We start from the raw sequence: 15,044 nt of genomic DNA on the forward strand, positions 1-15,044 counted from the left end.
CTCCCAGCAGAGAGTCCAGTAGACTCAAGAAACAGGATGTACGTGACACCTGGCCATTTCCAAGCAGGACATACGCGACACCTGGCCATGTTCTAGCACAGTCTCTCAGGTAGCCCCTGCGTGTTTCCCAGATCTCCTTGTGACTGGCTCTGAATGTGCCTCTTCACCTCAGCCACCGCCACCTCTCCAGATTCAAAGGAGGTCTCGAAACTTGACATCAGGCTCAGCCTGACGCTGTTGACTGGCTACGGAAGAAGGGCGAACGCTAGAAGAAGAAGGAGAAGGAGAAGGAGGAGGAGGAGGAGGAGGAGGAGGAGGAGGAGGAGGAGGAGGAGAAGGAGAAGGAGAAGAAGAAGAAGAAGAAGAAGAAGAAGAAGAAGAAGAAGAAGAAGAAGAAGAAGAAGAAGAAGAAGAAGGCTCCCCTTGAACTTAGGGATGTCTTCAGTGGGAAGATGATGAGACTGACGCACAGACTTTGGAGTCAGATGTGGATGTAAATCCACAATCCACACTCCATATGCACCGGTGGCATCCAGTAGGCTACTTAACATCTCTGAGCCTCAGTTTCCCCATCTTTGAGATGGGACCGAATCCTGAGTCCTACCTAGAGGATTATCATAAGGTCCCAAATGAGTAGCCATAACTAATGGGCTTTTCAGAACTCGCTCAACGATATTGCTGATACATACATGGGATTTCATAATAGAAGCATCAGGACAACTGTCTAATAATTCAGATTTTTCTCACTCTACAGAGAGTTTCAGGGCAGGGGGGTGGGGGAGACAGCATGATGGTTCTGAAGAGATTCTCATGCCTGGGGCTCTAAAGTCCCAGGTTCAATCAGGGACCGGCCATAAACCCGGGCTGAGCAGTGCTCTGATAACAACAACAACAATATAAGAGGAAGTTTCACATGTTTGTTGCAAACACTGAAAGGGGACTCTTGGGTTTCCCAGGCTCACGCCAGGCTTCAAGATCTTCCACTGAAAAGTCTGACAAGTTGCTTCATCTTTCACCTCTTCCCTCTTACTTCTGTTGATGCAGATGCAATCTCTTTTCCACTTCCATCTTTCCTAATCTCCAAGCCCCCCCCCCTTTTTTTGTCTATCAAACTTGGCATTTAAATTGCTTGTTCAGTCCCAGCCAGAGGGCAGCCGTTATATTCAGAATCCCTGGTCCCTTTGCCCTGCTGGAAGAGGGACTTATGCTGCCCAGTGCTCCTTGGTAAGCCCAGTGCCTTACACCTGGCTGGGCTTTCGCTTTTTCAAAGCCTCATCTTCTCTGCTATTATTGTCTTTAATCCCCAGGCAAGTCTATGAAACTGGGCAGGTCCTGTTGTCCTTCATGGGGGCTGAAGGGGGGAGGAGAGGAGGGGGCCTTTCACAGAACAAGATGCCAGTTTTGGGGTCCACTGAGTTTGGAGAGTGCTGGAACCAGCAAAGCCAAGCAAAGTTCTTAAGCCTTGAACATGCGAATGTGCAGTGAGGTGGCCCAGAGCTACATTCAGTGCTCCTTGTCAGTTTTTCTCCCTGAGAGACAAGAGTCCCTTTTTCTGGGAGACTCCATGAAAGTACGGCATCACGGAACTCATGTTTGGGAAGGGTCTTGGGGGGCTGGGCGGTGGTGCACCTGGTTGAGCGCACATGTGACGATGTGCAAGGGGACCTGAGTTTGAGCCCCCAGCCCCATCTGCAGGGGGAAAGTTTGCAAGTGGTGAAGCAGTGTTGCGGGTCTCTCTCTCTCTCTCTCTCTCTCTCTCTCTCTTGATTTCTGGCTGTCTCTAACAAATAAAGATAATAAAATTTTTTAATAAATACAAAGAGAAAGGTCTTGAAAACATGTATTTTTCATTATATTGATATTTATTTATATTGTTTTTTAAAATATTTATTTATTTCCTTTTTGTTGCCCTTTTTTATTGTTGTAGATATTGTTGTTGACATTGTCATTGTTGGATAGGACAGAGAGAAATGGAGAGATGTCAGGTCTCTGGCGGGGTGATCTCCAGGGGAAAGGTAACGGACCCGTTCTTTCTCGCTCACGACAGGAGTGACACGAAGTAAAAGACACCAGGGAGCTCTTCAGCGTGTAACTCAGAATTCAGAACTCAGAGCTCGTTTATTAGCAAGGTGGACATGAGTTAAATAGAAAATCAAACAAAGGGAGTTATTACTGAAATATGTCAGAAATTACAGGTTTCTTAAAGGTCTGCTTGCCCCTAAGGTAGTGAAGCAGTGCTGCAGGTGTCTCTCTGTTTCTCCCCTTCTCCATCTCCCTCTTTCTCTCAATTTCTGGCTGTCTCTATCCAATAAATAAAGGTAATAAAACAAATCTGAATTTGTTTTATTACCTATGGTAGGGGGCTGGTATAACAGGAATTGATGAGATACAAGACAGTTATTCTTCATGACACAAGCAACTTAATGATCCAAAGGTATTTGAGAGAAGCATAGGGGTTAAACCAGAAGGGTGAGACAGAGAGAAGATGGATATCAAAAAGGCATATAGTTTGGAATTTCTCTTGGCTGGGGTCTGAGGTGTGTGACGAAGTGTGTGATAAGGTGTGTTCTTCTGTGATCAGAAGGTGACTTTGAATAAGTGAATCTGCGGCCATGTGGCCTGCAGTTAATGGAGGGAAGTACTGGGGTTTCTGTGGGCCTGAGAGTTGAGAAGGAAAGAACCAAGTCTGAGTTTTCCCCCTTTTGCTCACCTCGGTTGAGAGAGACTCACCAAGAGGTTATCTTCTCAGACCTCCATCCAAAGACGGGGGGTGTGGTGGGGTGGTTCTCTCTAAGCTCTATCAGGCTTACACATGGTCCCAACAGAGAGAGGAGGGGAAGACAGAGAGGAGAGAAAGACAGACAGACACCTGTAGACCTGCTTCACCGCCTGTGAAGCAAACCCCCTATACGTGGGGAGCCAGGGCTCAAACCAGGATCCTTACGCTGGTCCTTGCGCTTTGCGCCACGTGCGCTTAACCCGCTGCTCTACCGCTCGACTCCCCAATATTTATTTATATTGTATATGTAAAGAATATATATATGCTCTGTCCTTGAGGAAAAGCCAAGGCACCAGGTGTTTTAGGGGTTGTGAGAGACAAGCCCAAACACTTGGAGCTTGGAGGATGGACAAGCAGTCTGTCTAGGGTGAGTGTCCTGTGCTGAGCAGGACTCTGAGGCTCGAACCCACCCTGGCAGGGAGCACTGGGCTGTGGCAGAGGGGCAGAGAAAGCTCCTTGGGGAGGGGTCTTCCTCATGGGCTCTCCTCAGCTTGTGGATCAACACAAGTAAAGAAGCCACACACGGCGCCAGGCCCACCTTCGGTGTCTCTCCTGAATCTGGAGGCCAGGGAGATGCTAAGAGTCTCGGAAAGGGGAGCCAGGAACTCCTCACTTACGGAGACCTGCCTGGGGCAGTGGGCCCCACAGGGACATGTAGGTATATCCTATGTCAGGTAAGCAGATCGACGAGCAGATGAATGGCGTGACTCATGGACAGGGCCCTTCCAGAAGGGCCTTGGCCAAGAAAGCTGTGAAAGGTCTGAGGTCTGGAGAGGTGGTTCAATGACACTTGTCTTATTCATTTGTCTTGCCTAGGTTCAAGTCCTGGCACTGTAAGACAACAAAGACAAAAAGAGTGGAATTCCATGGATGCTGGAGGCATGCTCCATGTTCTCTCTAGTTCTCCATTTGTCTCTGTCTCTCTCACTCATTAAAAAAAAAAAAAGGGAGTTGGGCTGTAGCACAGCGGGTTAAGCACAGGTGGTGCAAAGCACAAGGACTGGCATAAGGATCCCGGTTCGAACCCCGGCTCCCCACCTGCAGGGGAGTCGCTTCACAGGCGGTGAAGCAGGTCTGCAGGTGTCTGTCTTTCTCTCTCCCTCTGTCTTCCCCTCCTCTCTCCATTTCTCTCTGTCCTATCCAACAATGACAACAACAATAATAACTACAACAATAAGGGCAACAAAAGGGAATAAATAAATAAAATAAATATTTTTAAAAAAAAGCTGAGAAGGTGGTTCAAAAGTAGAGCAAATAAGTGAATCCCCGTGTCCTATCACCACATTAAAACAAACAGACCAGGGGGCCGGGTGGTAGTGCAGCAGGTTAAGCCCACATGGCATGAGGTCCAGTGTAAGGATTCCAGTCCCCTGGCTCCCCACCTGCAGGGGAGTCACTTCACAGGCGGTGAAGCAGGTCTGCAGGTGTCTGTCTTTCTCTCCTCCTTTCTGTCTTCCCCGCCTCTCTCCATTTCTCTCTGTTTCATTCAACAACAGCAGTAACAAGAACAAGGGCAACAAAGTTGGGAAAAAATAGCCACAGGAGCAGCAGATTCATAATGCAGGCACCAAGCCCCAGTGATAACCCTGGAGACAAAAACCAAAACAAAACAAACAAACAACAACAACAACAAAACCAGACAGAACCAATCTCCAGGAGCTAAGATGATGGCTCACCTAGTTGAGCACACATGTTACAGGGCACAAGGATCTAGGTTCAAGCCCCTAGTCCCCATCTGCAGGGGGAAAGATTCACGAGTGGTGAAGCAGGGCTGCAGGTGTCTCTCTGTTTCTCCCCTTCTCCATCTCCCTCTTTCTCTCAACTTCTGGCTGTGTCTAGCCAATAAATAAAGGTAATAAAACAAATCTGAATTGTCGACAGGGAGAGAAACGGGCAGCCTGCTGGCCTTCCTCCATCCACTTGGCTGGGTGGAGCCGACTTTAGTTACTGCCCGCAGGCCCCTCTGCCCATCCCTGGATGCTGCCACATCCCCCCTCCCTCCCACCCAGGGGCCTGTGTCTGTCTGTCTGCCGGTGAGAGGTGGGCCTGTGGGAAGATGAGCGCCTGCGGGAGGAAAGCGCTGGCCCTGCTGAGCAGTGTCTTTGCCGTCTGCGGCCTGGGCCTGCTGGGCATCGCGGTCAGCACTGACTACTGGCTGTACCTGGAGGAGGGCCTGGTCCTGCCGCAGAACCAGAGCACGGAGGTCAGGATGTCCCTGCACTCGGGCCTGTGGCGGGTCTGCTTCCTTGCAGGTAAGGTCTTGGGCTGGGCGCTCTCTCCCTCCCCTGCCCAACCGCCAGGCCCCTTCCTTCCACCCTGCTTCCTGCTTCCTGTGTTCCCTGACCACATCCTTTCCTTTCCTCCTCCCCTCCCCTCCCCTCTCCTTCCTTCCCTCCATTCCCCTTTCTCTTCCCTCACCTCCTTTTCCTTTTCTTCTTCCTCTCTGCCTCCTTCTTCCCTCTTCTTTTCCTTCTTCTCCTCCTCTTCCTCCTCCTCCCCCTCCTCTTCATCCTTTTTTTGTGAAGACTTTTTTATGTATCAGGCCAGCGAAATAGCTCACCTGGATAGAGGCAGCTTTGCCATGGGCACCATCCAGACTTGAACCTGCCCCCCACACACATTGGAGGAGACGGCGCTGTGCTCTCTCTGTGCGCTCATGCCTCTTTGTCTTGGTCTCTATCTGGAAAGAAAGTAAAAGTCGTTCAGGAGCAGTGAAGCCCCTGACAAACAAGCAAAATGGTTTGTTGATGAGAGAGAGAGAGAGGCAGGCAGAGCATCATTCTGGCACAGGTGATGGCAAGGATTGAACTTAGGACCTCGTATTTGCAAGTCCTGTGTTTTATCCAACTGGTGAAGCACAGATATCACCATGAGCAAAGAGGTGGGGTGGGCAGTGACACACCCGAATGAGCGCACATGTAACTGTGCTCAAGGCCCTGGGTCCAAGCCCCCACTTCCCCACTTCCCACCTGCGGGGCGGGAAAGCTTCACGAGCAGTGAAGCAGGTCTGCAGGTGTCTCTCTGTCTCCCTCCCTCTCTCCTTCTCCCACTCTGTCTCCCACTTATATCCCAGTTTCTCTGTCTCTATCCAATAAAACAAAACATAAATAAGTAAAATATTTTTTAAAGATTTTATTGATTGATTGATGAGAAAGATAGGAGGAGAGAGAGAAAGAACCAGACAGCACTCTGGTACATATGCTGCCAGGGCTTGAACTCAGGACCTCACGCTTGAGAGTCAAGCGCTTTATCCACTGCGCCACCTCCTGGACCACAGTAAAATCTTCTTAAAAGTACAAACAGACGGCGAGGTGGTAGCACACCTGCTTGAGCTCACGCATTACGATTCACAAGGACCCAGGTTTGAGTCCCCGGTCCCCACCTGCAGGGGAAAAGCTTTGCAAGCAATGAAGCAGGGCTGCAGGTGTCTCTCTGTCTCTCTTCCTCCCTATCTTCCCCTTCCATCTCAATTTATGTCTGGCTCCATCCAATATAAATCAAGATAATTTTAAAAAGTTAAAAAATACAAAGACCTGGGCTTGAGCCCCCACTCCCCACCTGTAGGGGTGTGTCACTGCCTTGCCTCCTCGAGCCTTTCTTGAAGAATCCTACTCCCTACACAGGACCTGGGGAACTGGCCTCCCCACTCCAGCTTCACAGTAGAGCTTGAGGGGTGGTGGTTGACCCCCACAACAGTGTCTAACAGGGACGACACCGCAGGGCCCGGCCTCCCAGCTGCAAGATATATCTGCAGTTGGGAATGGCGTCTGGCCACGTCTCATCTCCCGCCACCTAGAACTACCTGCTTGCCACGGGTGCTTTAACCGGAAGTAGGGCTTAAAGTCACCCAAATCTGGTTTCCCAAGTGACTGGCCAGGCTGTGGGGCTCTGGTCTGTGACACCCACACTGGTGAATCAGTGTCAGCTGTGGGCTGTCCCCAGTCCAGTCTGTCCCAAAGCAAGGAGACGGCCACCAGAGTGTTTATTCACCAGTTTGCCTTAAAAAATTATTTTTCTTCCTTTCTTTTTTATTTGATAAGATAGACATAAACTGAGGTAGGAGGAAGAGAGAGAAAGACAGAGGAGGAGAGAGAGAGAGAGAGAGAGAGAGAGAGAGAGAGAGAGAGAGGAGCAACACTGCTATACCTTTCCTGCAAGTAAGGACCAGGAGGCTTGAACCTGGGACCTTGGTTTCTTAAGCACTCAGCTGGGTGCAACACCTCCTGGCCTACCTGTTTGCTCCCTTTTTGTTGTTGTTGTTTTTATGTGACTGTCAGTGCACAAGTCCATCATCATCATCATCATCTGGTGCTTCTTCAGAAAAGATGTCATGGTGGACATGGTCTCTCCCCAACTGAGGTGCCACCAGACGGGGGCAGGGCACCTTGGGACTGAGGTCTGTCCTGAGTGCAGGTGCCCAGAGGGTCACAGATCTCAGAAGTGCTTGTGAACATCACGGGGGTGCACAAGCTTTGAATCATGTTCAGGAAGGGCTCAGAAATGTCTTGTCTCCACAGGTGAGGAGCGGGGACGCTGCTTCACTATAGAATATGTGATGCCCATGAACACTCAGCTGACGTCCGAGTCCACGGTCAACGTGCTGAGTAAGTGCCTCAGACCTTCCCCTCTGGGCCGCCAGAGAGCAGCCTGGGCCATGGACATGGTGACTGTCCTGGGAAGGGAGGGGCTGTGCATGCCCTCCCCCAGCCACCATATTGGCAGGCTGTTTGCACTCCCGTGGCGGAGCCGATTAGGACTAGAAAGAAGACATGGGAGAGGCTGGGTGGTGGCCCACCTGGTTGAACACATGTATTACAGAGCACGGGGACTGTGGTTAGAGTTCCTGGTCCCCACCTGCAGGGGGAAAGCTTTGCGAGTGGTGAAGCAGGGCTGCAGGTGTCTCTTCCCCTCTCCCTCTCTATCTCCCCCTTCCCTCTCGATTTCTGGCTGTCTCTATCCAATAAAGAAAGATAATTAAAAAATGTTAAAAAAAAAAAAAGAGAGAGAGAGAGAGAGAAAGAGACATGAGGCAGGAGGGGTCGCGTGGTGGTGCACCTGGTTAAGTGCATATAGTCTGAAGCACAAGGACCTGTGCAAGGATCCTGGTTCAAGCCCCTGGCTCCCTTCGCCAGTGGTGAAGCAGGTCTGCAGGTGTCTCTCTTTCTCTCTCCCTATCTTCCCCTCCTCTCGCAATTGCTCTCTGTCCTAGCCAATAAAATAGAAAAAATGGCTTCCAGGAGCAGTGGATTCATAGTGCCAGCACTGAGCCCCAGTGATAACCCTGGAGGCAAAAAAAGAAAGAATGAAGGAAGGGAAGAAAGAAAGAAGAAAGGAAGGCAAGAAAAGAAAAAGAAAGAAAGAAAGAAAGAAAGAAGGAAAGAAAAAAAGAAAAGACATAGGCCTTAGGTACCTGGCATAAAGTCAGACATTGCAGCTTGCCAGAACTGGGCTTGCCTGGACCACACAAGGCGGCAGCCTAGGAGGGTGGGAGTGGAGGAAGGCTACAGACTGGCAGCATCCTTCTGTCCCCTCGATTAGAGATGATCCGCTCAGCCACACCGTTCCCGCTGGTCAGCCTCTTCTTCATGTTCATTGGGTTTATCCTGAGTAACATCGGCCACATCCGCCCCCACAGGACCATTCTGGCCTTTGTCTCTGGCATCTTCTTCATCCTCTCAGGTAAGTCTCACTGCTGGGATCCACACAGTCTGGACTCTGGGTCTGGATGTTAGAATAGTGTAACATTAAAGGCCCAGAGGAAGAGGCTAGCTCCTTAGGCCCTTCCAGGTTTTAGCACCAAATGTTAGAATATGACACACAAGGTCAGGCAGGTAGAATCAGGACTGTAGACAAAGGAAAGTTTAATGTAGTAGGCGGTGGGGGTGGGGGGAAGCCGAGAAGCCCCAGTCAAGATCAAGAGCCCATCTGGGGGAAGCTAAGAAGTCCAAGTGGATGGGGGTCGGACGGTAGCGCAGTGGGTTAAGCGCACGTGGCGCAAAGCACAAGGACCAGCGTAAGGATCCCGGTTCGAGCCCCCGGCTCCCCACCTGCAGGGGAGTCGCTTCACAGGCGGTGAAGCAGGTCTGCAGGTGTCTGTCTTTCTCTCCCCCTCTCTGTCTTCCCCTCCTCTCTCCATTTCTCTGTGTCCTATCCAACAACGAACAATGTCAACAATGGCAATAATAACCATAACAAGGCTACAACAACAAGGGCAACAAAAAGGGGGGAAAATGGCCTCCAGGAGCAGTGGATTCATGGTGCAGGCACCGAGCCCCAGCAGTAACCCTGGAGGGAAAAAAAAAAAAAAAAGAAGTCCAAGTGGTAAAATACAAAGCAGAATGAATTGTTTAAGAAACAGGAACCCAAAGGTAAGAATAGAGCAGATGAAACTAGGGGTCTTCATGTGAGAAGAAGCTAGGAAGCCTATTTAAGGTATGTTCCAACAGGCCCATGACTTTAGTGATTTTTGCCTGAGCCTGACAGCTAACATGTGGCTGGGCTGAAAAATATTGTCTGGAAAGATGGTGTTACGAGTTGAGAATAGGACTAGAAATCTGGATCAGGGCAGAGAGTAGCTCCCAGACATGAGCAAAGTGTGTAAATACCATTAACTGTTAACCCCACTGACCTGATCCAGGGTATATATATATTTCTATTCAGCACAGGAGCCTGTGTGACCTCTGAGTCCCTGTCAGTCTGAACTCACAGTCCGTGGTCACGGCTGGGAACATTCTGGGCTGCTGTCATCCCAGGACCCATCCAACAAATAAATATATCGTGCTTGTACAGTGTCCTTTGCCCAGTCTCTGCCTGCTATCTCCACCTGGTCTATGGCTGCAGACCCAGGGTCAGACTCTTGCTTTGTCTTCCTATGAGCTTCCTTACAGCCAGTGCTACGCGATAGCTTCCAGTCACCTGAGGTCCCTCACCGTGGGCTACCAAATCAGAAATCCCTGCCTGCCCTGGGGCCAGATGAAGCTGTTTTCATGTCAACTGTAGAGAGAGCTCACTGGGGGTGAGCAGTACTAAAACGTGGGCCAGGTGCCGAGGAAGGCTTGAATCATCCCTCTTCCCCTTCCACATTCATCCTTCCAGATACCCTAATTCAGTCCTGTAAATGGAGTTCAATGGTCCTGAACAGCTCACATAGAGTGACTGATCTTTTTTTTAAATTATTTATTTATTCCCTTTTGTTGCCATTGTTGTTGTTGTTGTTGTTGTTATTGATGTCGTTCTTGTTGGATAGGACAAGAGAAATGGAGAGAGGGTGGGAAGACAGAGAGGGGGAGAGAAAGACAGACACCTGCAGACCTGCTTCACTGCCTGTGAAGCGACTCCCCTGCAGGTGGGGAGCCAGGGGCTCAAACTGGGATCTTTTCCTTGCACTTTGCGCCACGTGCCCTTAACCCACTGCGCTACCGTCCCGGCTCCCCACCAAGTGACTGATCTTGTCCCGGCTTACCATGCCCCAGGGGGTGACCCCACAGGGACCCCTTTCACCCCCTGTCTACTTCCTAGAAGGTAACAGTCTAAACAGGGTCTTTGAGACGAGAGCACAGGCCCTTCCTGAACCCCCGAACGGGAGCCCATCTTCCATGAGGTGGGTGCGTTCCTTCTTGAACCGCAGGGGTCCAGGTTCAAGGTGTCCGGCAGCCTCTGCCGACCTCCCGGGGCCCTTCTCTGAGCAGCCCTGTCTCTGCCCAGGCCTCTCGCTGGTGGTGGGGCTGGTGCTGTACATATCCAGCATCAACGACGAGATGCTCAATAGGACCAAGGATGCAGAGACCTACTTCAGCTACAAGTACGGCTGGTCCTTCGCCTTTGCGGCCATTTCCTTCCTTTTGACAGAGGTAAGTGCCTCCCCCTCACACACACACCCCCCCCAGGCTGTGGCTGGGGGAGGAAGACTCTGCCCCGCATCCTGGGCCAGCCCCTCCCTGCACACACTCACCTGCCCCTTGCTCACCCACGGGGTATCTCTCTGAGCTTCCAGTGGTCCCCCCCATCTGGGATGCCCCTGCACCCTGTCCCCTCCTCCCACACCCCAGCCACCAGGTGGGAGCAAGGCCAGCCCCCAGCCCGTCTGCTTTCTCCCCTGTGCAGAGCGCCGGGGTGATGTCTGTGTACCTGTTCATGAAGCGGTACACCGCCGAGGACATGTACAGGCCACACCCCGGCTTCTACCGCCCGCGTCTCAGCAACTGCTCTGACTACTCGGGTCAGTTCCTGCACCCCGAAGCCTGGGTCCGTGGCCGCAGCCCCTCCGACATCTCCAGCGATGCCTCTCTGCAGATGAACAGCAACTACCCAGCCCTGCTGAAGTGCCCCGACTATGACCAGATGTCCTCATCCCCCTGCTGAGCCTGTTTCTTGTCTGGGCGGTGGACAGACAGACAGGCGTCCCCTCCTGTGCTCCCCTGCTTGAAGACTCAGGCTGCCCCTGTGCTTAGGGATGATGGTGCTTCGTCCCTTATGCTTCCTCCTCCCTGTCCCCAGATAATCTCTCTAGCTGCCCCTCCCTGTCAGGAATTTGGAACCAGCAAGCAAGCTGGTTGTCTGAGAGCCATCTCTTTGAGTGCCAGTCACTACAGGGAAGCCAGTCAGCTCCCCGCTTTCCTGGCAGAGGTGGGTACTCCAGCCCACCTGCACACCCACCTCCAGCCCCCCCCCCCTTGCTCTGGAAGCGGGTTCCTTACTCCACCCTCACTTTGATGATCTGAGTCATCAGGCCGAAGGCGGCTGGGGCTGTGCAGGCCTACTGGCTCAGAATCCTCTGGCACTGTTTCTGTGAGATCCTTTCTGTCACCTCCATCCTTCTGCCTAAGACTCATTCTGTGCTCTCCCCTTCCTCCTCCTTCATGCTGTGAATTCTCTGCAGTCTTCCCATCATGACTCAGCCCCCCCCCCAGTCCCTAAGGTAGAAAGAGTGGGTCTGCTGAGATCACAAACAGGTGTTAATAATGGTGGATGACATCTCAAAAATGTATGACCCCCCCCCCCATGGCATATTAACAGGGGCCTTTGATGCCTTAACCCAAAGAAGTTACTCTGTCGGGGAATTTTCAGAATTCACCTGGGATGTATCAGTAGGATCAGAGAGCCTTCCTCAAGCCTTGGGGCTAATGTCCCACCTCACTCACCTGGGGAGCATTTCTAGTCTAAGACCCTGCAAGCTGACCAAGTCAGTGGATGCCTAAAACCCCCAAAGAGAAACTCTAGAAACTTTCCGTTTGGGGTCCGGAGCTGGTGTGGCTGCCGCCTGGTGCATTCTGAGCAGAAAGGAGCCCGCTGCTTTGTGCAGGAGTCCCAGGGATGCTGGTGGGCAGGGGGCAGGGCTCAGGGGGCTGACTCCAGTGGGGGCGGCGTCTGCTCCCTCTGCTGGGCGCCTCAATGCCTCCTGAAGACCAGGTTGCCTATGCTCACAAGGCCCAGTCTCCTGGAAGGAAGTCTGAGCTTAGGGATTCAGAGCTTCTTCCAGGAAGGCCCGTGAGACATGACCACCCCCGCCTCCCCCTGCCCCCACCCACCCACGCACACTAGACCAGGTGTCTTCTCAGCACCTGTGGTTTTGAAATTGCCAAAAGCCGGGCTCTCTGCAGTTTAGTGTTATCCTGCTTTTTTCTCTTCCTCTTGCTCTCTGAAGATGCCGGTAGGTTCTAGGTACGCAAAGCCACAGGGAGTGACGTGTGAGCGCTGCAAGGCAGCACCAACCACATGTGTGAGCGCTGCAAGGTAGTACCAGCCACGCAGCCGGACTTGCAGCCTTTGGAAGAGGGGTGCATCTGAGTTGAGGCCGCCCTTACAGAGTGCAGCAGGCTGGTCAGTTCCATCAGCAGAGACTGGCTTTCTCAAAGTGCGGGAGGCCACAAGTCCCAGGTCAAGAGTTAGTTTCTTTGAGGCCGGCCTCCGCCCTGGAGTTTCCTCTGTTTGAGTGCAGACTCTAGGGCCAGATTTCCTATAACAAGGCCACCAACAGATGGGGTTTGAACACACCCTGACTCCCTCACCTACTTGAAGGCCTCATCTCTGTGCAGCCAGTCGCATTCTAGGGTACTGGAGGTAGAGTTTTCCATGAAAAATTTGGGGCATGGGGGTGGGAGACACAGTTCTGCTCAGAACAGATTGCCTCTTTCACAGCCTGGTAGGAAGGGATGTCAGAGAAGCCAGTTCTGGCAGCAGTGAGCCTCTTAACTCAGCACCGGATACTGGGTGAGCCCTTTGGTTCTGGAAGTTCAGGTCTACATTAGTGCCAAGCTTCCTCCCATGCATACACCCAGCTCGGAGTAGAACGTCCCAGATCACTCTCGGGTGTGACTTTTTACCCCCGGCCTATAAGCCCACAGAAGGTGTCAGCCCCCGCGTCCCCCCTTGGCATGCCTGGGCCGCGTTGTTCTGTGGGCGCCATCCACAGGCTCACACCAGGTCATTGCTCCCTACCCCAGTAAGAAGTTGGTAAGTGGACTTGGAGATCACTGGGCTGCATTTCCAAACTGGGCAGTTCTCTCGATGTCAACTTTTGACAATGTGATTATCTCGTAGGATGTGCACTGTTCCCTCCCTGAAACATGCCTTCAGGTGTGTGTGTGTGTGTGTGTGTGTGTGTGTGTGTGTAGTACATGTACACATGGATAAATCAGAATCCACTCCTAATAACAAGTTGATGGCTGACTATGCCATCATTAGGTTGGGTCTTTAGTGGCCTGAATGCTGAGGGAAAATTGAGAGGGAAGTCGGTGGTAGAGTGGGAGACAGACAGAGAGACACCTGCAGCACTGCTTCACCACTGGTGAAGATTTCCCCCTGCAGGTGGGGACCAGGGGCTCAAACCTGGGACCTTGTGCATTGTAACGTGCGCTCAGCTGAGTGCACCACCACCCGGCCCTCTCTGGAGTGCATATCTAACTATGTGCAAGCCCATGTGTTTACCCTGGGGATGTGTGACTCACATCTATCTTAGAGGCCATTTTCTCCCCTCCTGGGTGACGGGTGAGTCTGTGGATAATTGTTCAGTCATCACAGCTTTCTTTCTGTTTATAAATTAATCTCAGACCTGTGGCCCATGTGTAGAGTCATAATAAAAATGTTTTTGTCAAAAATTCAATGTATAAACTAAAACAAAAAAATCATAAATTACAGCCTCTTCCCTACCATGCTTTCTGGTCTTTTCTTTCCTTCAAGCACTTAAAGAAATGAATAAGGTGTTTGTGTTCTGTTTTTTTTTTTTTTTACCCTCATAAAGAGGAATCAGGGCACTAACAAACACAATTTGTATTTAAGTGTGGAATAAACCAGTTGGGACTCCCATCCGTGGGGACGTGGGTTTTTTGTCATCTAAAACTCACCAGCCTCCTCTTATTCCAGAAATGAGTCAGTGAGACACACACACACACACACACACACACACACACACACACACACACGATCACAAGTAATGATCTTAACAAGTTGTTGCATGAGGTTGAGGGGGAAAAGAGATAGGTACAGGTCCATGTGTCATCAGCTTATCAGCTTCCCCAAGAACCACATGCAGAGAGAGAGAGAGAGCCTCTAAATGTCTGGATAATTCTTTTTCTTCTTCCTAAACACAAGTGGACATATTAGGCTTTTTCAGAAAACAGAACCAACACGGAAGTAAAGAGAGTGAGTATGTAGAAAGAGAATTAAGGGACTGACTTTTTTATTTATGGATTTATTTTTTACCACTCCAGTCACTAAAGGCCTGTGTCCCCACTCCCACCCCACCCCCACCCCCATGGATAATCACTATAGTTATCCCCACACTTTTAAATATAGGTTGATGTGTTTTCATATCATATACTCGATTCTCTGTGCTCTGCATATGAGTGAAGCCATTCTGTGGTTGCCCTTCACCTCCCTGAGCAGGTGAAGTAAAGAGGGATTGAATATGTAGAAAGAGATTTGAGGGATTGCCATTTTTAGCTCATCTGATTGGTTTTTTTGACTTGCATGACAGTGGAGGCCTGCTGAGCCCAGACTAGGACGGCGGAGGTGGGCAGGTGGCAGGCTGTGAACACTTGCAGTTGATGCCAGTTCAGTGGACTACATGAGGCCCACCCGCACTATGGAGGGCATTCTGCTTTTCTCTGCGTTCACTGACTAGGACGTTAATCTCATTCCCAAACAGAACCCGCCAGAATGATGCCTGCTTGACTACATGTCTAGGCACCATGGCCCAGTGAAGTTGACACATAAAACTATCACACACTGACAAGGACAGAGGAAATGGCATTGTACCTTGAGAAAT

The 15,044-nt window shown here is 51.0% G+C and overlaps 1 protein-coding gene across 1 annotated transcript; it reads left to right on the top strand.

Moving 5' to 3' along the window:
* The first annotated feature begins 4,282 nt into the window (after window positions 1–4,282).
* Window positions 4,283–11,918, top strand: LOC103114590 (voltage-dependent calcium channel gamma-5 subunit). Its single transcript, XM_007524292.3, has 5 exons — window positions 4,283–5,031; window positions 7,297–7,383; window positions 8,318–8,458; window positions 10,484–10,629; window positions 10,883–11,918. Exons 1-5 carry the CDS (start codon window positions 4,836–4,838, stop codon window positions 11,138–11,140), a joined length of 828 nt encoding a protein of 275 aa, XP_007524354.1. The 5' UTR covers window positions 4,283–4,835; the 3' UTR covers window positions 11,141–11,918.
* Window positions 11,919–15,044: the final 3,126 nt, after the last annotated feature.

The sequence above is a fragment of the Erinaceus europaeus genome, unplaced genomic scaffold (genome assembly GCF_950295315.1).
Source record: "Erinaceus europaeus unplaced genomic scaffold, mEriEur2.1 scaffold_735, whole genome shotgun sequence".
Classification (NCBI taxonomy): Eukaryota; Metazoa; Chordata; class Mammalia; order Eulipotyphla; family Erinaceidae; genus Erinaceus; species Erinaceus europaeus.